The sequence below is a fragment of the Periplaneta americana genome, chromosome 6, assembly GCF_040183065.1.
Source record: "Periplaneta americana isolate PAMFEO1 chromosome 6, P.americana_PAMFEO1_priV1, whole genome shotgun sequence".
NCBI classification, from domain to species: Eukaryota; Metazoa; Arthropoda; class Insecta; order Blattodea; family Blattidae; genus Periplaneta; species Periplaneta americana.
In genome coordinates this window covers 41334859-41358198 of record NC_091122.1, presented here as the reverse complement: position 1 = coordinate 41358198, position 23340 = coordinate 41334859, and the positions used below count along the sequence as shown (strand labels likewise).

General features: G+C 36.3%; 1 protein-coding gene and 1 long non-coding RNA gene across 7 annotated transcripts in view; one reads left to right on the top strand and one right to left on the bottom strand.

Moving 5' to 3' along the window:
• Positions 1-3489: 3489 nt before the first annotated feature.
• LOC138701278 (uncharacterized) lies at positions 3490-7072 on the top strand. Its single transcript, XR_011332485.1, has 2 exons — positions 3490-4080; positions 4760-7072. It is a non-coding gene; the product is annotated as an uncharacterized lncRNA (long non-coding RNA).
• The window catches only part of Osbp (oxysterol binding protein), an 83365-nt gene continuing 67064 nt past the window's right edge, over positions 7040-23340 (bottom strand). For 5 of the 6 annotated variants that reach the window (XM_069828001.1, XM_069828002.1, XM_069828005.1 and 2 more), the window contains 4 exons: positions 21306-21475; positions 20909-21078; positions 17632-17852; positions 7040-13999 (listed from right to left, as the gene is read on the bottom strand). In XM_069828001.1, coding sequence (XP_069684102.1) covers positions 13857-13999; positions 17632-17852; positions 20909-21078; positions 21306-21475 — 704 coding nt within the window. In that variant the 3' untranslated portion in view covers positions 7040-13856. The remainder of the gene's footprint in view (positions 14000-17631; positions 17853-20908; positions 21079-21305; positions 21476-23340) is intronic. The other variant, XR_011332484.1, reaches the window with a different exon arrangement.

Here is a 23340-nt window from a genome sequence, read left to right as displayed (position 1 = left end):
CGTTCAATTCCAAACCCTCTCTGTTATCCTGGACTTTCTAATGGGATACTCTAGAGCAAAGTTAAAAAGTAAAGGTGATAGTACATCTCCTTGCTTTATCCCACAGTGAATTGGAAACGCATTTGACAGAAACTGACCTATACGAACTCTGCTGTACGTTTCACTGAGACACATTTTAATTAATCGAACTAGTTTCTTGGGAATACCAAATTCAATAAGAATAGTATTTTAACTGACAATGGAACTTTCTCAAATCAATACAAAAAAACCCTTTGAAAAATCGCACTACCAACAAAAGCTTCAATACAAAAAATTAACTGCCAATATAACTCTAAGGCACAAAAAACAGCTTTCTGAAGTAATTTAAGCTCTGCATTTGAATTGCATGGTCATTAAATATCTAGCTAATGTAGCATGTCTACTATGACGCAGATGTCTTTTTGAATTTTCATAGTTATTCCCCTGTTCTCCCCATGTAGTTTCCTCACAGCTCACTAATCTAACAACGTGGCATCTCTCGTCCTACAAAGTGCTTCTTAAAACTTGAATTTTGTACAGTAGATCCTCTATTTAGAAGACTTCAGATTTAACGGACATATTTTAAAATCTCTATTTCTAGACTTTTTCCCCAACAAATACACGTCAAATCTATATATATCATTTAAACTGGTAAAGGAAATTACGGGAAAACGACTCAAAGGATTTTAATGAGTGACCCCTCATTTTGAAGCTTGGCATCCAAGAATTTTCAGAAAAATAGTAACTTTCAGTGAAGCGATAGTTTTCCTACATAATTTTCCTATTTTCCAAAATCCATCTTTCGTCAGTTTTGAGAATACTAATGGCGTTTCAGAATAAAACAAAACACACTCTACAATAAACAATATTACACGAAGGCCATGATCTGCAGGATTGCTGACATATGTAGAGCTTAAATTCAATTGGTTATTAAAAACTTCAAGACTTGCTAAAATAATTTACAGGTCTGATTTTGCGGTGTGTAATTTTCTGAGTGCAGCTGTGTATTGGATATTAAAATCTACAAAACTGGAGGTGGTTTGATAACATTATTACCATTAGAAATTAAATATTATTACAGTTAATGCCATGATATGACTATTTTCATTAATTATACATATTAATGCTATATTGATATGAAAGTGGAACTTTTGGGGTTATGTAAGTATATGTAGACAATATCTTAAATTAGATCTTCATTTCTATAATTTACTGAGTGGCGGCTATATTATATATATTGCTTAACTTCCACATGAAAAACCCACTGATCTTTCTGACATTGTTACTTACGTTTTCGCATTGGAACTCAAAAACTGAAGATGGATAGATTCAAGAAAAAGTATTTGGCATAAAAAAAACCATTCAAGGGGAGTATGTTTCATTATTACGGAAGCAAATAACTTTCAAAATGTCTGGTAATCTTTGTTGAAAATAAATCTGAAAAATGTTTATTTGAACGTCTAATGAACTTACTTTACAGCATTTGCTGCACAAGCCACTAGTTTGATTTAAAATCTCTACTTTATTTCTAGACTATTTCCCAACAAATACTGCTTGACAGGAGATCATGAAGACAACTACATTGGCTAATGGATGGACAAAATATGAATGGAACCGAGTTGGGATGTGATTTCACAGGTTTTGAAATTTCTGATTTCCGTGTAACTGTGTCACATCTGTTCCAAAATTATCAGTAATACGAGAACATATGGATGACACCATCTCATACAGAGAGGCATCTTCAGATCCAGAAGTTTTTGCATATAATGAACATTTTAGATAGTTTCGATCTTTAGTAATAAAGACACAGCATGCAATTGGAAAACAAGAGAAGATCGATGCTTTCGTCATTCAGCCTACTAGTTCACAGCAACCTTCTACCAGTAAATAAGTGCTTACATATTCTTTTAGACCATCAGTGACTAATAGAAAAGGTTTTTTATCACTAAAACGGTCTGTAAAGTGTTTTAAATCGAGTCTACTTTACTAGATTTTGTTTAAACATTTTCTTTCCAAATGCAATGCAAGTTCAGCTTTTTATTTTATTTAAGATATTTTTCATGACATGCAAAATATGCAGAACTTACAGCATGAATGAACAAGCATGCACTTTTTACTGAAGTAAATAACTTATTTCGATATAACGAAATTTCACTATAACAAAGTATGTAATCTGAGAGGTCCCTAAGGCAGGCATGTCAATTGATGCCCACAGGAGCAAGCACGCGCTTTACAGCCCAGGAGAGCCTGAGCGCTTTACAGCGGAAAGGAAAGAGACAGACGAAAGTGGTAGTATATGCCACTTGGTCGAGCTATATACAGGGATGGCCAGCACTGATTCAATAGATAAAGGGAAGAGATTAAAACTGTATCCATGTTAATTTTTAGATTTGCCTGAGAAGTATAAGTGCATTATAAGAATGCAAGTTTTAATTTTAATGCTCATTTTTCACAACTTTGATTTTTTTATTCAAAAGAAATATTTTCTCAACTTTTCATATATAAAAGTGAAATTTCCAGGTATAGGCCTATTTATTTAGTAGCCTTACAGAATGTTTTCGTAAATCTAATATACCGTATATACGTATTACTGAAGATAGTGTATTGAACATTTTGAAAATATTCGCATGGAAATTGTTTGTAAGGAAATGAATTAACAAAGCAACTACTATCATAAGCAAAAGATACGTACCCATGTGATGGAAAAATGTCAGCTCTATAGCTTCAGCAGATTTCGAGAAAATAATTTAATATTCTGATGATAGGAAGTTGCTCACAAATATCACCTTAAAAACATAATGCAATAAGAGTTTTGTTATGTAATATTAGTTACACTTAAAACAGATACAGTACCTAGGTAACTTTGCTTTGTACTGTAATATTGTTTTGATTAGTTTATTGATTACTTTTGTAAGGCTAAAGATACCATCAATATAAATTCCAACTTACCATGTCATACTCAATCTCTTTCTTTGGAATATCACTTTCTTTATGAATGATGTATTTCATCCACTTAATACAGTATAATATTATACTACTATGGAATTTAAGTGAATATTCCTTCTTAACTCTCTATTATGTCATTAAGATTTAAAACACAAGTGCAATATTAAGAAATCAGTGTTAGTACTTTTGTTTTACAGACAATATTGATAATATTAAACAGAAAGAAACCATATAAAAATAACGACATAAAATTTCACGTTCCATTTGAAGTTTGTGCACCACTGTTTTCTTAATCCAACAGGTTGCTTATTCATATACACAACCCTTCCTCTTTCCATACTTAGCGCTTGCTGCCTGCGCACGACGTCAAGGTCAGAAAAATGCGCTTGCTTTGACATCACTGCCCTAAGGTTTCGTCATACTGGTATTTTACTGTATAAGAATTCAGACTTTCACAGGGACAGGTTGTGAAGATCTTAGATTTTCAACTGTGTTGAGATTTTATATCTCCAGGACTAAGAAACTATTTATATTTATGGATTCCATCTTCATAGCCAAATTATCCAAGACCTTAGTATACCATGTTCGGTCGGCCCAGATAAAAAAACAACTTCAGTTTTAGGACAGGTCAGGCACAATGGATATGAATCTGAAAGTGAAACATGTGAAGTTCCAAAATATCAGAGAAATGAAATTTCAACTCTCACTTGAAAAAATCTAATATTCTTCACAATTATATTCAACACTGTTTACAACAATATAACAGATATTGTGAGATAAAGATTATAACCCTTTATTGTAATGATCACTGGCAATATTGTGTGGCTGTCTTCAGACTGCCGATGCCAACAGCTTGTTCGGAGAGTTGTGGCACCTCAAACTTCAGCCATTTCCTCAACACCTCATGAGTAGCTACGAGTCAGGGCTTGCAGAAGTGCTTGCTGAAAGCCATTTCGTATTCATGGGGCAAGAATATTCCTGCCAAAATACATTACACAAGAGTTTCACTCCTACACAGGCTTGTCAGATCTTGGTTCTGCCTCAGAAGTATTTCCCTGGAGAACAGGTCCTTGCACTGCAGAAGAACTCTCCTTACAAAGAGATCATAAACTACAGGTAGGAAAAATTGTCACCAAATATTTGCCTTTATTACAATTTATATTTTAAATTATTATCCGACAGATGATACCACTGAACAAATCTGTCAAGTGTTGAAATTAAATTTGGAAACCATTCTGGTTTGCCCACAATCTAGTATATACAGTCACGAAGCTTGAGTTGTGAGGGTGCTAGGAACAACAGACTGTGCCAGTACTATTTTGCATTGTCTGTAATGAGGCAATATTAGCGATCCTAGTGGTTAGCAACTATCTATGGGTGCATATTTACTACGTATTGAGCTTCGTGACTGTATATACTAGACTGTGGTTTGCCCATAGATCGCCTTTTCTATAAGACCAAAGCTCAGCTCAATCAGCCATCTGATGGTTTTTCATGAAAAGAACAACCAGTTTTCAATACCTAGCAGATGAGGCGAATTTTCTCTGAACACTTCCTGCCATCTATACTGCTACTTTCGTTCAAATATTATAATATTACATTTACTCTGAATGGAAGAGTAGTTATGAAAATTTGTTTTATATTTTGTAGTATGAGTTCATAATCATTTCTTCTAATCATGAATGCAGAAAAATGTCAGTAAAGAGAAAACAGGCGAAATTTTACAATGAAACTAACAGATGTTTTGAAATTGTATAAAATAAACATAATATACTGTATTCTTGTAAAATTTCAGTATTATGAAAATGAAGAGCAGTGGCATACTACGTCACCTGGAACTGAAATGGGTACCTCAACCTCGGGAATGCTACAGAATGATGTATGCTGTGACAGAATGGATAGACATTGTCCCCCCTTTTACAGGATTTATTGCCATGGTTGCTACTTCGGTTTTAATACTACTATTAGAACTTGTTCTACATAAATATACATATCATAAAGTGGAAATACGTCACAAGAAAGAATTATATAATTTTACTTAAAAATTGCAAAAGTGTGAGGCAGACGGAATTCACATTGTTTTACCTCATGTTTTTTGTAGTCTAAAACTTGTTTCCATTTGTGCATATCTGGGAAGGGGGGGAATAATAATAATAATAATAATAATAATAATAATAATAATAAATACATCAAGAAAAGGATTGTAATAAATTAAAGTATTTGCATTTAATAATCAATACATTTCATACTGCTTAAGTTTTTGTATCTTATCATCTGCTTTCAAGACTTGGATCTCTCTAGCTTTTTACTTACATCACTTCTCTCAGTAAAGATTTTGTATCTGACATTTAAGAAATCCTGTATTCTTTTGATGTGTGTTCAGCATGGCTCAAGACATCTTTTTCAGAAAATGTTCGCCCTCCTATTGTGTTAATAATGTATTATGTAAATTATTTATTTCGCTAATTACAGTAACACTATAAAAAAAAAAGAAGACAAAAGACTGCGTACAAATTCACAGCATCAATATGAAGATGGCTGACATATAATAAAAACAAGAGCTAATAAATAGTACATTATGCAACGAGTCTATAATGGTAGTAATTAAGACGCGAGTATGTTCGTTTATCAAACGAGCGCAAGCGAGTTTCATAGTTTTCATACGAGCGTCTTAATTACCATTATAGGCAAGTTTCATACGACTTTTTATGCTCGACCATATTTCTAACTTGAAATTATTCATAAGTATTCATGTTATGGTTATCTAAGTGAAGAGCGGAACTGACTTTCTAAATTATGAGATGTGCGCAGACGCGAAAATATTGATTTTTTCCGAGAAACGAATGTCATTGACCTTGATATAATAACATGAACATTAATATTGATATAACCTGGAAATTGATTTAGAATTGAAAAATGAGATGACAAATTGAATTTATTTCAATATTATTTACAATTAACGTTAATTATTATAGTAACAGAACATAACCTTCTGCGACAGTATTGGATTTCCAGCCTCCGTGACATTTCCCTAGTTGTCTTTCGATTGCATATCCGAGAATAATCGAAAACCTGAACTTTAATGAATAGGTGTACTTTAATGACATGCATTAAAGGACTGCTACCAGGTGTATAATTACTACATTTCGGCATGGTCGACCATAATAGTACATTATGCAACGAGCCTATAATGAAGGTAATTAAGAAGTGAGTATGGATATTTATGAAACGAGCGCGAGTTTCATAATTTTCATACGAGCTTCTTAATTACCATTATAGGCGAGTTTCATACGACTTTTTATGCTCGACCATATTTCTAACTTGATATTAATTTTATTGTATCTGACCTGGAGCAATGTCCCGTATGTTGTGAGATGTGCGCAGACGCGAAAGTATTGATTTTTTCCGAGGAACAGATGTCCACATTGACCTTGCTAGGCCATAAGAACCTACAGAGATAACATTGAAATAAAATTAGACATTGAAAAATGAGATGACAAATTGAATTTATTTGAATATTATTTACAATTAACGCTAATTATTATAGTAACAGAACATAACCTTCTGCGACAGTATTTAATTTCCAGCCTCCGTAACTTTTCACTAATTCTCTTTCGATTGCATATCCGAGAATAATCGATACTTGCGGTTTTATAACGGTAGAAAGTTGACCTGTCATTGGCTGAACAGTTGTAACCTGAGTCGTCATTGGCTGAAAGACCTGACCTTTAATGAGTAGGTGTACTTTAATGACATGCATTAAAGGTCTGCTACCAGGTGTATAATTACTACATTTCGGCATGGTCGAGCATAAAATAAATTAATGGACAATGACCCTTTACCTGACTCCACATCCCTATAAAGGTTATGAACACAGCTTCATTATTAGAATCTGTTTGATGAAAATGAAGAGCTATGTTAATCACTCCATTTGTAGGTTAAGGAAATGTTCACCTCACAACCAGGCAACAGTTTTGAAATTTTAATGACAAATACTTTATTTCATAATCACTGTTTGTTTTCTCTCGAGGCACCCAATATTTTATAAGGATGTTTGTAATATAAACAACTTCAATTGAATGAAATAAATATATATTTTCAATTTTTACATATTTAACCCTATGTCTGATGCTTTTGGAGGCACACAGTACCTCACAAAAGAATTCTTATATATATACCTGCATACACAAATATATACATACATGTTTTACTGTATATTTTCATAAATTTTTAAAGCAGCCAAATATCTAGAATCCATTATTAATTTATATTAGACAGCAATCTCTTATAATACATAATATCCACAACATAAGCTCGAAATGTACAGCAGCAACACACAAACTTATTATACATGAGCAAAGTATTTCGTTACAGCCCTCAGTCCCTCACCTAAATGTGTCAAAATCTTCATCTATCAATTAAAATTACAATACGAGAATTGCAGTGCATGGTAGTTTTAAGTATGTGTGTGTATCGTTCCTAAGAATTTAAAAATCTCGATTTTGAAGAATTTTTATCTTTTAATGGAACAATCCTCAGTGTAGGAGAAAAAATACCATGCTATATTAAGTTATATACAAGACATGCAAATACTGTGTAGGACAGCGATTATTTCACTGATTATTAAATAAAACAAAGTTATAATACAAATATGCTTTTCAATACCGTTACGTATCCAAGAAATGATCAACCAATACGATCAACAAAACATTTACAAATGCTGGAACAGCAAAACTGCACTTCTTAAAAAAATTACAAATCTTTGTTTAGCATATGGCTATAATCATGTCTTGGAAGGTAGTCAGCATAAACTGTACAGTTTCATTTATCATAATTATGTGCCTATTGAAAATACTATAACTTGGAGTTGCAAAACATGTTCCATACTTTTCACCCTGTCAGAGACCGGCAAAGACACAGCACACGGCAGCAGGCTCTTGGGTTGTCGAGTCTACCTATGTCACCAGTGGTTTTACTGTGAAAGGCAAGATTTTTCATTTGAAGTTTCAAACGGGATGAAGAAAATTATAGTGGATACAGAACTCTACTAGGGCTGCCAAATATGTATGTCTTTAAGGTACTTAATCTGTTTCAACTGTGACATTAACTAAAACCTCAGAAGAAATATTAAAATAGGAATTCACTTTAGCTACACTCTCTACAGGACATGTACACATCCACTTCTTAAGTACAACTTCATATACGTGACAGATGATCATTAATTTTGATAGCATCCCAGAAGTTTTCAATACTGCACATAAAACGAAACTCAAAACAAATGTACTTTATTCAGAAAATAAGAAAAGGAACCCTACTGTCATTATCTTAATTATATTGTTATCTACGAAAAGGTAAACTCTACGATATAAGGTTCGTTCCAACAAGAGTCAGGAACCGTTCGTAACCATCGTGAGCATGCGCAGTACAGAAAAAGCGTTCCAACACAATCCGAACCAGTCCTGAACCGGAAACATGTACTGCAGTCGGGAGTTCCAACAAGCTTTTGACATGGGTTCGGAATGGTCAGAAATAGTCCGTGGATTGAGGCATGTACGGAAGAGTACGTGAGACGCGCATGCGCATAAGCTCACCAACGTCTCCTGGATACTGAAGAAAGACATGATCGACTGTTCACATCAATAAGGTTAAAGATGAAAAGTGACAGTACAGACGAATAATAAAACTAGAGATTTAATTTAAATTTTCGCCAAAAAGAAAGGGAATGGAAATTATTTGGGTATTGAAATAGTTAATTACAATTTCAACATAGTAAGGTTAAAACTTTGGATTACAAACATCTATCCAGCTGCAAAAGGGTATCTGTCGGATACAGGGGGGAGAGCCATTAATCCTTCCCATTGAAGGCTTTAAGGAACCAACCTGGACGAATACCCAATGTCCCATTCCTACCTTCCCGTGGTGCAGCTGTTAGTAAGCATAATTTTACAAGCTGAACTAAAGGGAGAGGCTACTCATCAATTAGCACTGGTCAGCTTGATGAGTTAATGACCGAATTTGGTATAATTTTCCTCTATTCAATACCTAACTCCCTCTTTACCCTTTCCTATCTAGTCCTCTGATTGAACTCTTACTTTCTTCGACCCCGAAGGCATTAGAGCATTCGAGGCCTAGGGGTTCATTTCCGTTTCCTTCCTCCTCTTCCTACTTTTCTGTTCCTAGTGCTGACCTGCTATGGCACTAAAATCGTCCTCCAGTGGCTTAAGGAGGGAAAGCTGGTGATCAACAAGATCTCCCAGCTAGGTCCAATGGACCCGTCGACCAACAGCAGGTGTGGTCCTCCAGACATTCTGGGGGTTGTGTGTGAATGAAGTAGCCACCAAAACGTTAAGATATGTTCACTTAAATCGGCTACAACTTGCCATTTTCACTCCTTTTAGATTGGCAACAGACCATGATTGTTTGGCCAAACACCTGCATAGAATTGGAATATATCAGTCCCCTAACTGCCCATTGTGCAACTCAAACCAAGAAATGGATTCGGAACACCTCAAAATCTGTGCTTCAGTGGCTGGCCATGATAATATCTCTGAAAAATATTGCAGTGCAAGAGGTCAAATGACTTTATTGTCAAACGCCTGGCATTAGAAAACAACAACAACAACAATTTCAACATGCTGCTTTGATTAAGAGTATAATAAATAACGTAAATACATTAATAATTAAAAAAAAAAAAAAAAACTATTTTTAGATGAGAGTCCCCCAGTACACGACATTGAATTAGTGGAATTCTTGCCTTCCATATTTTTTGTCATCTTTTTATAGAAAATGATCGAAATTCTATTTTCTGCAATTAGAATTAGCTGCAAAATGATAATAATAAGCATCCTGTTCTTAGCAAAGATGATCACAGTTATAGCATCTCCGGATTGAGTACATAACGATCTGCGAAAGCGTTCCAACAGCGTCCAGTCCAGTTTCAATCCCATAGCAGATGCTCAACTAGCGCATGCGCATAAGATGGTACAGGAACCGTACATGAACTGATTCATGAACCGCTCGTTGGAACGAACATGGTCCAAAATGAACATGGTTTTAATACAGCATCAAGCAAGAAAGTTTAAAGAAATAAACTGAAATTGTATTAAAACAGTAATGATTCACCTCACAGTTGGCAACCCTAATAGGATTATCCAAATATATTCAGGGAAGGGATTTTGAATCCCATGATTGTCAGCCATTATACGTAATTAAGCATACAAATGTCTTTATTTTTGGAAAGAGAAAAGGGTATATTCGGGGGGAAAAGATTCACTCATTACAATTCCTTTCATGTTCCTTAATTCGCAAGTCTTATTTCTAGCACCGGCACTTGGGAACAACATATACTACGAAGTTAATTCAATTTTATCTCGAGTTCTGATGTTTATCACTAATAGAAGATAACCTCAACAACAAAATATTAGTTTCTAGTCTCAACCATTGGTGAATGAAGTGGAGGATGTTACATTAGTATATTTTACTCAATGATAATTTCAATAACAAAAGTTTGTTTACGACATTCTTATTGAAACAACATTTATACAATTCTCATTTGTGTATCAAGTAGCTAGTTTCTTTCTAGTACCTCTAAGGCCTAACACACAAATGTGTCTATTGTATGGACTGAAAATTAAAATACCACATTTTCTCGCATATAAGTCACACTATAAAAAAACATCTCGCAAACATGACTTACGAAATTTTAATTTATAAATCTTCCAGCAAGGTTAGTCAGGTTACAGCAACAGATATTCTTAATCCATCACCTAACCATAAAGATATCTACATCTATCTAAACTTCATTAAGTCTAATTTTAACACAATGCTGTTAAGCAAACTTCAGGGCTGCTAAAATACTCCTGTTGACAGTTTATTACCGGTACTTACATATTCAACTAATTCTTTTTGGACACGTATGACAGCTGGTTAACAAATAATCTCACTGATCACGTGACAGAAACAGCTTCTATTCGCAGTGTGAAGTGAGAATACCAAAATCCAAGTTACTTAGATGTATCTAAATATTTTTTCAGTAGCTATTGTAAAATAAAATCATAAAAAAATAATAAAGAATAGTCTTATTCATATTTATAAAGAAGTTGCAGACTCTGGTAAAATTATATGAATTGGTTGTGAAAGAAACAAAGCATAAAATATATTAAAGACATATTTTCAAAAAGCACTCGCGAAAATTATTTTTGTACATAGGTTGGATAAAAAGTAATGGCAACACTGCTGTCACGTGACGATGGTGCATTAGAGAGTTGCCAGCTATATGGACATGAACAAGGACTGTTAGATGAGTTAGTGTAGCCAGTGGCGACAGTACTCTGTCAATCTACTGCAGTGTGTAGAACGTTGACTTTCATAGGGATAGTGCGAGTGCCCTAAGATCATGTTTACAAAACTAGAGCAACGTTCCTGGATCAAAATTGAAGTGGCACGAGGTCGTAGTGCACAAGAATGTTTTCAGGGACTGCGTGAAGCATGTGGCGATGCAGTGTTGCCATATCGCACAGTGGCACGATGGGTTAAAGCGTTTTGGGAAGGCCTTGTTGGAAGTGCTGTGAAGGTGATATTCATTGTGGCGTATGACATTGATGGGGTAATACTGCATCACGCTGTACCTCCAAGGCAGACGGTAAACGCGGACTACTACTGCAGGTTCCTGCAGCACACCTTCGTCCAGCCCTCAGGAGAAAACGAAGACACTTGGGGGTACAGAACCACATCATTCTTCATGATAATGCAAGGAGTAATACCGCTGCTGCTGCTGCCAAGGACCTCTTGCGTCGCTGGCAATGGGAGATTCTGGAACATCCTCCGTACTCACCCGATATGATCCATGTGATTACGATCTTTTCACCAAAGTGAAAGAACCACTGCGAGGGACCCGGTACAATACCAGAGATGAACTTATCCGTGCTTTAGGGCGGTCAATACGGAACATCAACAAAGATGGACGCGCTGATGGTGTACGATACCTTCCAAACATTTGGCAAAAGGGTGATAAGTAAGGAGGAGACTATATAGAAGGTACGTAAATGTTGTACCCCTGTGAATAAAGCCATGTCAGAAATATCGAACTGTTGCCATTACTTTTTATCCAACCCAAGTATTCATGATTATATGGTTTTATTACACAAAATAAGATATCTGAAATATAAAACAACGCAACTTATTGACACTGTATACTGTAGGTTTATTCAATGAAAGAAGCCATATCAGCATCGAATAGGGGGTTTTATAAATTAATATAAAGAACTGCTCACATTGATCATAACGAGATAAAAGCATAAAAAATTAATTCAACTTTTTCTTCACCTATGTAGAAAATAAGTGATTTCTCATAATACACATGTACTATTCCAATTTAGCTGCAAAGTAATAAAGAACTCAGTAGACAAATGTTTCGAAGTATGTGACAAAATGGAACAACTTCCCACTCATCACTGCATAAATTTGCAATCAAGATACCCATACAAGTTTGGTGGTGAACAATATCTCCTTATAATTACTTAATTTACATGGTTCTATTTTACTCAGATTAACTTTTTATATCAATTTATAATGCAAGAATTTGGAACTACAAAAATATCTCTCGCATAACAAGTATCAAATATTTTTGTAGGTTTAACTCACAAATAATATCTACTCTGAAAAGTTTTAGTATTTCTTAAATGGATGGTGTGACTTATCGCATGCACCTTATATGCGCAAAATATGGTAATTATTGTCAAAAGAGATCAATACAGAGCAGTTACAAAGATGATATGCTCATAAACCTCACAAAAAAAAAAGTGGAGATGGAATATTAGTTAAAATTCTGAGGTACACAACAGAAAGAGAAGACGAACAGCCATACATCCAAGCTATTATCATTGCACGTCTATCTCTACTTCACACAAAGCTTCCATGTAGGCCTCAGTATCTAAAACAAATGCCCTATCCTACAATATGGGTACTAGATGGTTTATAAAGACAGAACTTTCATGTAATAAAAATTAGGAAGCCCACAGTAGAGGCAAACGTTTCTGGTGTTTTCAGTACCCATTATTTATGGAAGAGCACAGGCTGTTCATCCTGTCTTTCAATCTTATATTTAGCAAGCAACCATAATTTCTGTTCATCTGCAAGGAAATAAACTATCACTGAAGAAGCATGGATTCTGGTGGGTTAATTGTCCGAGCATGCTAACTAGGCATTTCATTTCTCTCCTCCCCCTTAGATCAGTAACAATGAACACACAAAATCTATTTCCGTCGCATTCAAACATACCTTATTCTACTGTGAACAGTAAATGAAGAGGAATAAAATAACTATTGCTCATGTGTTACTAGTAACAATAAGGAAATGTAAAGAGTAACTATTTGTTTGGAAGATACAAATAGGACAGAACTCTCAGATCATTTAAATTGAGGATCACATTCACGATCATTGCTTACAGCTCAGATGAGAGTGGGCCACGAGGATCCTATTTACAAACAAATCGCACTCCTCACCTGAGCAGCAACTAAAAATTTGAACCGTAACAGTTTCGCAGTTATAAAAAACTGGACAGAAAAAAAATCAGGGCGCTTGCCAACCCTCGCATGAAAGACAAAATTGAAGGCAAAACATAATAGACATGTGCACTTTAACCAACCCACCTATGTCAGTCTTTCATTGTTCTGATGTAATACGCTTTGCAGTAAATAAACACATCAAGGCCGTTCCTATGCAGAAAGACAGTTAAATACCTGCCTGTGGTACATACCTGTTCTACAAATGACAACAGGTTTACCATTAGTCCAAATTCCATCATATCACAAATAGTTTTATCACTAGAACCTGTCTTATCACGCTGGCACTGCCCCTATGGAATGGCAGGCAAATTGATGATTTTTTGTGGTCTAGTAAATATCTGGACACATCGACCAATCCTGCTGCTCTTTGCATTCCCAGTATTTGCCCTGGTACATATGGATCACACTTCCTGTCCATGGTTCCTTTTCTTTCTTGAACCACACGGGTTCATATGGAGGATAAGGACGACCTATGAAACAGTACAATCATCATAACACATTATTTTTTCTTACTTTTCAACACACACTCTCACAATCTCTCTCTCTCTCTCTCCATCCCTCTCTTGCTTGCATGCACACATGCACTAGGGTTGCCAAATGTCCGGATTGTCAGGAAATCAGTCCTCCATGCAGGAAAAAACAAATTGTTTTCAGGACGCTTAATGTCTGGAATGTAGGGTGTAAGGGGTAGTGATGCGCCTCCTATAGCCTCTCCTACCCAATTCCCAACCTCAACCTGCCCGTAGTACACCCTGCTTTTAACAGATGAGGATCTGGGGACCGAGTCACAGCGGTATAACTGTTTCATCTAAAATGGAGGAAATGCCATTTACATATGTGCTGGCCTATCACAGCACAACAGCGTCCCTCAGCGGCACATGAGGGAAAGGTCGGTGGATCTAAATAACATCTATTTAGTCCTCCCGGCTAGGTCCGAAGGACCCGTTGACCAACGACAGGTGCAGTCCCCCTTGCATAATGGGGGTTTACGTCGGGTGATGTAACTGCCACATTGTAAAAACTGGTGCCCGTTAAGAAAACAGTTACATGAAAGCCACAACATACATGAGTATGAGTCCTAAAGATAAATATTCCGGAGTTAAAACTGTCCCCCAATCGGATCTCCGGGTGGGGACATCTTTAGGCAAATCTCACCATACCAATTCCAATACTTTAAGAATTCTACAGTGGAATGCAGGAGGCTTGTCAAATCATGACTGTCTAGCAAGTCATCTCTACAGAATAGGTATCTCAGCTTCACCCATATGTGTCCTGTGTAACGATCCAGCAGAAATGAATGAAGGCCACTTGAAGACCTGTGAAGCATTAAGATCAGAAGAAACTACAGTTCAAAAGTATTGGAAAGCACGACTGCTAATGGCTTCATTGCCAAATGCAAGGCACTAGACAACAACAACAACGTCTGGAATTTTGTTGATTGCAATAAGGACTATTCAAAAAGAAGGAGTGGATTTCAAACATTTATTTCTTCCAAATTACAAAAGATAAAAACACAATTCCAATGTTCCAATGTTCCTGGACAGAGAAAGATTCAATGTTGTATGCATTCAATATGAGCACCATGTGTTACACGACAAATATCAAAACAGTGGCTCATTTCTTTCCACACACGAATCAGCTGGTCTCTAGTTATCGAATTTACAGCTTCAACAATTCGATGTTGCAGACTTTCAAGAGTGTCAGCCATGGGGGGGGGGGGGATAAAAACACGGTCTTTTACGTAACCCCACAGATAAAAATCACAAGGAGTGAGGTCTGGAGACCTGGGAGGCCACCGGCGATGAAGTTGATCTCCTCCTCCTCTTCCAATCCAACATCCTGGAATGGTGTCATTCAGGTAACGTCGGACATTGTGGCCGCGTATGACAAGCAACAGCGCCAATGAGGCCGTGATTGGAACTTCTGCCTGGACTGTTCAAAATTTAAACTTTCGTCTGTCCAGGAACGTTGAAATTGTGTTTCTATCTTTTGCAGTTTGGAAGAAATAAATATTTGAAATCTGCTCCTTCTTTTTGAATAGCCCTGTATTATATTCTGAAATTTCATAATGATACTTCATTATTAGAAATCTGACATAGTTTGCAATGGCTACCAAAGACACTTTATAATTATACGATATCTTTTTGATGAATAGAAGAAAAGAATTTGTAAGTATTATAAGCTCTTTGGATAAAACAAAGAAGCGAGTTCGTGGTGCTCACTGGTGACATGGCTTGGTAGTAAATCAGCATTTGAATAACTTGAGTGATTCTGATGTGCACCTCTCTAAGAGAGAAGCACTGAATGTGTATCAGAGGGCCACTGACTTAAGAAAATCACTTTCCTAAGTCTTGATGATACTTTCACATTTAGTGTCCTTACTGAAATTGTGAATATACTGCATGTTAATATAGAACTGGTCTTTGAAAATGGTGATGCATTGTGCCAAGAGTATTGCCCATTGAAAGAGACGATGCCGATACTGAAAGATCTACCAACTCCTCAAGAACGCTGGGACACTGTTTTGATGACACGTAGTGTGCCAAGCTTAAAGAAAATTGCCGAACACATACATGCTCTTCCAATTAGCAATGCTTATGTGGAGAGAGTTTTTTAAAAAATAAAGAATCTCTGAACTAACGAGAGGAACCAGGTGAGGCCAGAACTTGTAAAATCAGAACTCTTAGTAAAGACGAACTTTAATATGTCATGTAGAGAATTTTTTTTTATTATATTTCAACAAACAAAGAACTAATAAACAAAAACAAAGAAAGCAACAAGTATTCTTTCAAACAATGTTAATGTAGTGAGTGTAGAGACATGTATACTTATCAACCTTTGTGTTTTTACATGTGTATTGACTTATAGCATGTTCTTTAATATAGGACTACACTGCTACAACCAAATAATTTTTTTTTTATCCAATGCCACCAGGTTGTCTTTTCGACATTTCTGGTCTTCTCTCCTGGCCGTGGCTTAGTTCTGATGTTGGAGCGCCTGGAAGGCGGAGTTACATTACCCCAATGATGTGATAGGATGATTATGATAATGTGGTGCCAGAAGAGGTCTTAAATCTAAACTTAACCTAAATTCCAGACCATGGACGAACACAGGAACAATCCCCTTTAAGGAAAAATTCCTGTGCTCTAACCGGGAATCGAACCCGGGACCTCATGAACTATAGCCAGAAGCTCTGACCACTAGACCATGAGGCTGGTCACAACCAAATAATAACACGATGTATATTTATATGGAAATTCATGATAAATTTATGTGCTTTTTTTATGTTTTTAATGTGTTCTGAATTTCCATGCTCTAGAGTTGGCAACCCTAGCACGCACTCAACATATAAAACCAACGAAAAAGAATTTCACTAATGCTTGTTAGTTCAGTTCAATAACTTAAGCACAAAAATAGTAAATTCCACACAATGAAGAACTTTACTTTCCCACACCTTCATCTCAAACAGCAGAAGTAACTAAAATGCTTTCTCAATTAATATCACTCAATAAAAGAATTGTATTCCAATGGATACCATCCCATTGTGGAATCCTCGGAAACGAGAATGCAGATGCTTTAGCAAAAGGCAGCACTGCTACTTACAGACCTGTTACTAAATCTACGTATTACTCTGTGAAAAGATTTATTAAATCTACATACTTAAACTTCAACAAACAAAATTTGAAAAAAAAAAAAAAACAATCTCAAGGGAAAAAATGGAACACTCTGCATCATAATCCACAGTTAATTCCCGATTTACTACGAAAATCGTCTGTAGCTGCATTTAGATTGGCAACAGGCCATGATTGTTTGGCCAAACACCTGCATAGAATTGGAATATATCAGTCCCCTAACTGCCCATTGTGCAACTCAAACCAGAAATGGATTTGGAACATCTCAAAATCTGTGCTTCAGTGGCTGACCATGATAATATCTTTGAAAAATATTGGAGTGCAAGAGGTCAAATGACTTTATTGTCAAACGCCTGGCATTAGAAAACAACAACTACTTTCCCACATTGTATAGTCACTTCATTCCATGCTTCCACGGGGGTAACCCATGAACCAAATGAACACAGTCACGATAACTAGCATATCCGTACCTTCGGCTGCAGCTTTCTCTGCATCTGCTTCGCGTACTCTCCGAGCTGCCCTCTGCTTCTCTTCCAATCGAACCTTCTCTAAGTTTGCATCATCCCACATTCCATTCTCCATAAGTCTCTGGTCAGGACGGTTACGAGTGTCAGTCGGAGCAACTCCAGGCTCTGGCTCATTTAACTGGCATGCCAGTTCTGTGAAATTGTAGTACCGATCAGAGTCAGGTCTGAAAACACAGAGCAACAATACTGACTTCAGTGCATCAATAGCTGTGTCGTCATTGCTCTAATAAAGATCTTGATTTGAAAAAAACAAAATAAAAATACAGACTTCCGCATATTATAACAATATGTCTCCATTACTTCTCTAATAAACATAATTGTATTATTGTACCCTGCTAATTTAAAGAATAAACTAAAGTCATCATACATAATTGTCGCAAATTTTACTAAGTTTTATGAGCAACACCATGTATTAAATCTAGGCTGCCCTCAAATTTGTGTCATGTATTGTATTTATATACACATTTTAAGCTTCAGAACATCTATAATGAACACCGATCAAAATACCCCTCATTTCTCGTGAATAGACTACAGTGGACTTTATGTTGTCAGCAAACAGCTGGATACATTAAGAAGATTGATTCTTTTAGCTTCAGAACTCTAGCCAATTAAAGAAAGGACACTTCTGAATAGTTCATTCTCTATTTGTAATATTTTTTTACCCTTAAAACTAAAGAAAAAACGTATTTTACAAACAACTTCGAATTAGTGTAACTCTGAAAATATTGAGATTAGAGCAAATATTTATAGGACATTTTTTGCTCAGAATGTCTTCAGAAATAAGCTCCGTAAGTAACGGTAAATCCTCGTGAATTACCCTATATGTTGAAAGAAAACATTTAGAAATAGGTGAATGACTGATTTTTATTCAGTAAGAAATGATGGTATAAAAGACAAAAACAATATACTGCAGCTGGGTTGTACATAACCTGCAATTATTATTTAAAAAGTTGCATATTTCTTCTGAAGGTCTTTCCCGCAACAATTTATAACCCACCTCTTACATATAAAATGAACAGCATGTAGCTTCTCATTATACCGAGTATACGCTTAAAATGTTATATCGCAAAGACAACATGCCTTATCTGCGTGACCTCGCTATACCTTATGGCTAGTATTGGTCGTCTTGAGGCTTGACTCACTCGCTTCGATATGCGTCAGTCCGTCTCTTCATTACAGATCACTTAACGTGAAATATTGTATGTGTGTGCTTTTTCAGTGCAGTGTAAATTTATAATTGGTGTCTTCAATACAGTTCGGGTAACGTGAAATATCGTGTGTGCGTGCTTTATAATTCGACACCGTCTTCTGCTGTGGCTCAATTGATTTCTTTTCTGCGGATTCTGGTTCGATTCCCGGTAGGAATGTGATGTTACATGGCGTTTACAGTCCCACAAAGGGTATTTATAAATAATGCATTTGTGAAATATTCATCTTGGAGAAGGTGTCATCACAAATTTGTAAGACAGTTTCCAGGAGTTCCGTTTGGCGCATACAAATTAATCTAACAATTACACCACCAACCAATCTAATAGAAATTCAAATATAATTAAGTACAGAAAATTCAACTAAAATTACAAATACACGTAATAATCCATATCCTCCTAATTTTAGCAATATCCTCCAAGTAAACGTACAATTTATAAAATTGCTAAGAAATTTCGCGAAATGGGGTCTGTACTAAATAAGAAACCTGAAAAAAAAAAACGCCGTATTCTAACGGAGAAGAAATTAGACGAAATCGGTGCTCGATTAGAGGTTAGCCCTAGGAAATCTTTAAGATGTCTTGCTGCACAGTTTGGAATATCTAAAACAGCAGCTCATACTGCAACCAAACTGTTAAAATTAAAGCCTTATAAAATTAGGAATGTGCACAATTTAGAACCTCCAGACAGTCAAGCAAGAACAGAATTTTGCAGGTGGTTTCAACAATCAGTTCATGATGATTCGATCTAGGACTTACATTTTTTACAGATGAAGCTTGGTTCACGTTACGAGGACATGTAAATAGTCAAAACAATAGGTATTGGAGTTAAGAAAATCCACATGATTTTCATGAACTTCCTCTACGTGACAGTAAAATCGGAGTGTGGTGTGCAGTCAGTGCGAACAGAATTGTAGGACCAATCTTTTACGAAGAAACAATTAATTCAGACTGGTATGTTCGACTAATCCTGACACCATTCTTCGAGCAACTGACTGAAGAAGAGAAATTTCACGCAGGATAACGCCACAGCCCATACCGCCAACAATTCTATGGACGCAATTGCTGAAATCTTTGGTGAACGGGTCACTAGTCGAGGATTATGGCCTGCTCGCTCACCCGATTTAAATCTGTGTGATTTTTACTTATGGGGCATGTTAAAAGACAGGGTGTATGTGAACAACCCTCACACTCTCGCTGCACTGAAGGAGAATATTCGTGGAGAAATTAATGCCATTATGAGGGAGGAGCTACAGCAAGTGTCCAACAACTTCTTCTCAAGGTGTCAAGCTTGTATTTGCGCCAAGGGACAACACTTCGAAAACTAAGGTAGGTGCTTATAGCATCAAACACGCATGAAATTTCCCGGATAGTGTTGGTTATCTCCCGCATCCCGCTTCCGTGCTAGCACTGGGGAACTGGCTGAGCGAAGACCCTGTATGATAGAATATAACATCTGCAAAATGTAAATCATAATGTCAAAGCTTTTGTATCAGCGAAATCAGAAATCATATTGTACATAAGATTTCGTACTGGGAACTTTAATTCATTTGGAAATTTAAGTTTCTTTAATTCGGAACTGCTTCCCTTATTGTTTGAACAATTCGGTCCTTTTGCTACTCTCTTACTTAAAATAGCCGCATTTCTTTTAAAGTTACCAAATTTTAAATGCTATTGTAGTAATATAGTAACCAGCTGCTAGGCATGCTATGTATATGCACATGCATATCCACTACTGTTATAATGTGTAGTGTGGTATTAATCCTACTCAGTTATTTGGAGTAGTCAAGTATAAAGAGCTCTACAGGGTAGCAAACCTTCTGGCCATGCCTATTTAAAATGGAACCTGTGTAAGTAGTTGTCAACTTTGGAAATGTAAAGTTCCACGGCACAGTGGAATACCAAAAAGCCCATTTCTGAACACATTCATACTGAAAGCCTAAAAACTCATATAATGACAATGTTCTCAAGATTTCTATACAAGTAATACTGTAACATCTTGATAGTTGTACATACGGAGGCATCTTTCGTTTCCAGACAGAAGTGTATGAGCTTGTTTTGAAAACTGGATTATCTGGACTAGCTCGTTCTGTGCTTATAACAGGTGCAATATCAATTTTGTTGTCCCACGTTCCTGACACAACCCATTTAACATTGCCATCACTGTCCATAACACATCCCTTCACCTGCAAGATAAGATGTATAATGTAGATCACCATCTTGAAAGTTCTTAAAAAAAAAAAAAACAACTATTTTTAACAAAATAATCTGCCCTCAATAAGAGTGATCATAAAGATCCAGAATAAAAGCACTACAGAATAATTTAGAAAGACAAAAAGATTAAATATAGGAATTGTTTAGTAAAAAAAAATCCAATTTCAACAATGTGGTAAGTATTTCGCAAAATATTTACCTTGCGCTGTATGTCCCGTGTGAAATAACTGTATGGGATATATTTTAGGTGACACTTGACTCCATCTTTATGATTGACAATATCCATGTCTCCATGTTGGTCTACCCATAATTTCCCAACAATTATATTATGGACTGTTGTTGTAACTTTGCGCCACGTATAGTGATTACCTATAACAAATAAGAAATGATTCAAATTCAATCTTTTAAAAACATATTGAGAAAATAACTTTTACAAAAAGAAAGTCGTAATTCATAACCTCAACAGAAAGTATAAAACAATCTAAATTATAGACATCAGCTCAAAGAATTTGAGTGACCTGAATACAATAAACATGTACAATTTTTTTTTTTAATCCAATGCCACCAGGTTGTCTTTTCGACATTTCTGGTCTTCTCTCCTGGCCGTGGCTTAATTGTAACCCACTTCTGAGGTCGGGGCGCCTGGAAGGCGGAGTCACATTACTCCGATGATGTGATAGGATGATTATGATAATGTAGATAATGTAGTGCCAGGAGAGGTTTTAAATCTAAACTTAACCTAAATTCCAGACCATGGACGAACACAGGAATAATCCCCTTTAAGGAAAAATTCCTGTGCTCTAACCGGGAATCGAACCCGGGACCCCATGAACTATAGCCAGAAGCTCTGACCACTAGACCATGAGGCTGGTCACATGTACAATATAATGTGATGTGATATATTAAAGAAAAAAGAAAGTTAATTGTTGAAAGCAAATATAAGTGGATTAATTGAAATAGAGATGATGATGTACGAGGAGGATCCAGGAAATAACGACCGTTTTGTTGTAATAATTAAAAAAAATATATTTATTTGAAAAAACAAAGTCTGTTACATAACTGAAGCTTCCTTTACTTCTCTACATAATCACCACCTACATTTAAACATTTGTCGTATCTGTTCACTAGCTTTAGAATTCCTGTGTTATACTCCTCTGCCGCCAGTTCATTAAGCCAAGGTGTTCACTGTCTTCAACTCTTCATCACTTCCAAAACGTGTACCACCCAGAAAGTCTTTCAGCTTAGTGAAAAGGTGAAAATCGCTAGGAGCAAGGTCTGGACTATAGGGCGGATGATCAAAGATTTCCCAACCGAATTGATCCAGCAATTCTCGAGTTGAAGCAGCAGTGTGCGGGCGGGCACAGATTTTGTGGTAGCCAAGATGTTGCGACACAATTTCACCAAGCAAAGAACGAGAAATGTCAGGAAAGGCAATATGCAATTCGTCGAATGATGTGCGCCTGTCTTGCAAGATTCTGTCGTTCACTTTAGTCTTCAGGTCTTCTGTGATGAGTGATGGGCGTCCGGGTCGAGTTTCATCGTGGACATTTGTTCGCCCATTGTCGAACATTTCGCACCATTTTCTCACATTTTTTTCATTCATTACAGTATCACCATACACTTCTTTCAATTGCCGGTAAATTTCTGCAGGTTTCAAATGTCGGGCATTCAAAAATCGAATCACACTCCTCACCTCACAGTCGGCGGGATTATCAATCACGTCGTTCATTTTGAAGTAACACAAAATGCACAATGGCGACTTGTTGCAACCAGTACTCACAAGATTATCAGAACACATGTTAAGGAAGCCAGTTGACCTTCAAACAAGGAAGGGGAGTCAGCTGCGCGGCGGGTATGCGCGAACGGTCGTTATTTCCTGGATCCCCCTCGTAATATTTGAAGAGAATCCTTGATAATATTTATAAGAATAGACATTACATAATCAAAAGGAATGTGAAGTTCCTTAAGATAATTCCATGTGGATTTTGTAATAGAACCTCTACTGCCAAACAGCAAACCAATGACAGACCACTGTTTAAGAGGGACGTTGTACTTTTGAGAAAGATACGGCAGACAAGGTTCATATATGGGTTTCTTCTCAATATCAACTTCGGTGGCCTGATTTAGGTTTCTTTCGAAACAGATATAGGGTCAAAAACAAGAGCCCGTTTTAAGTGTCCGTTAATAGCAATAATGTCTGTCCGTCTAAAAGAACCATCTGATGATACACAATG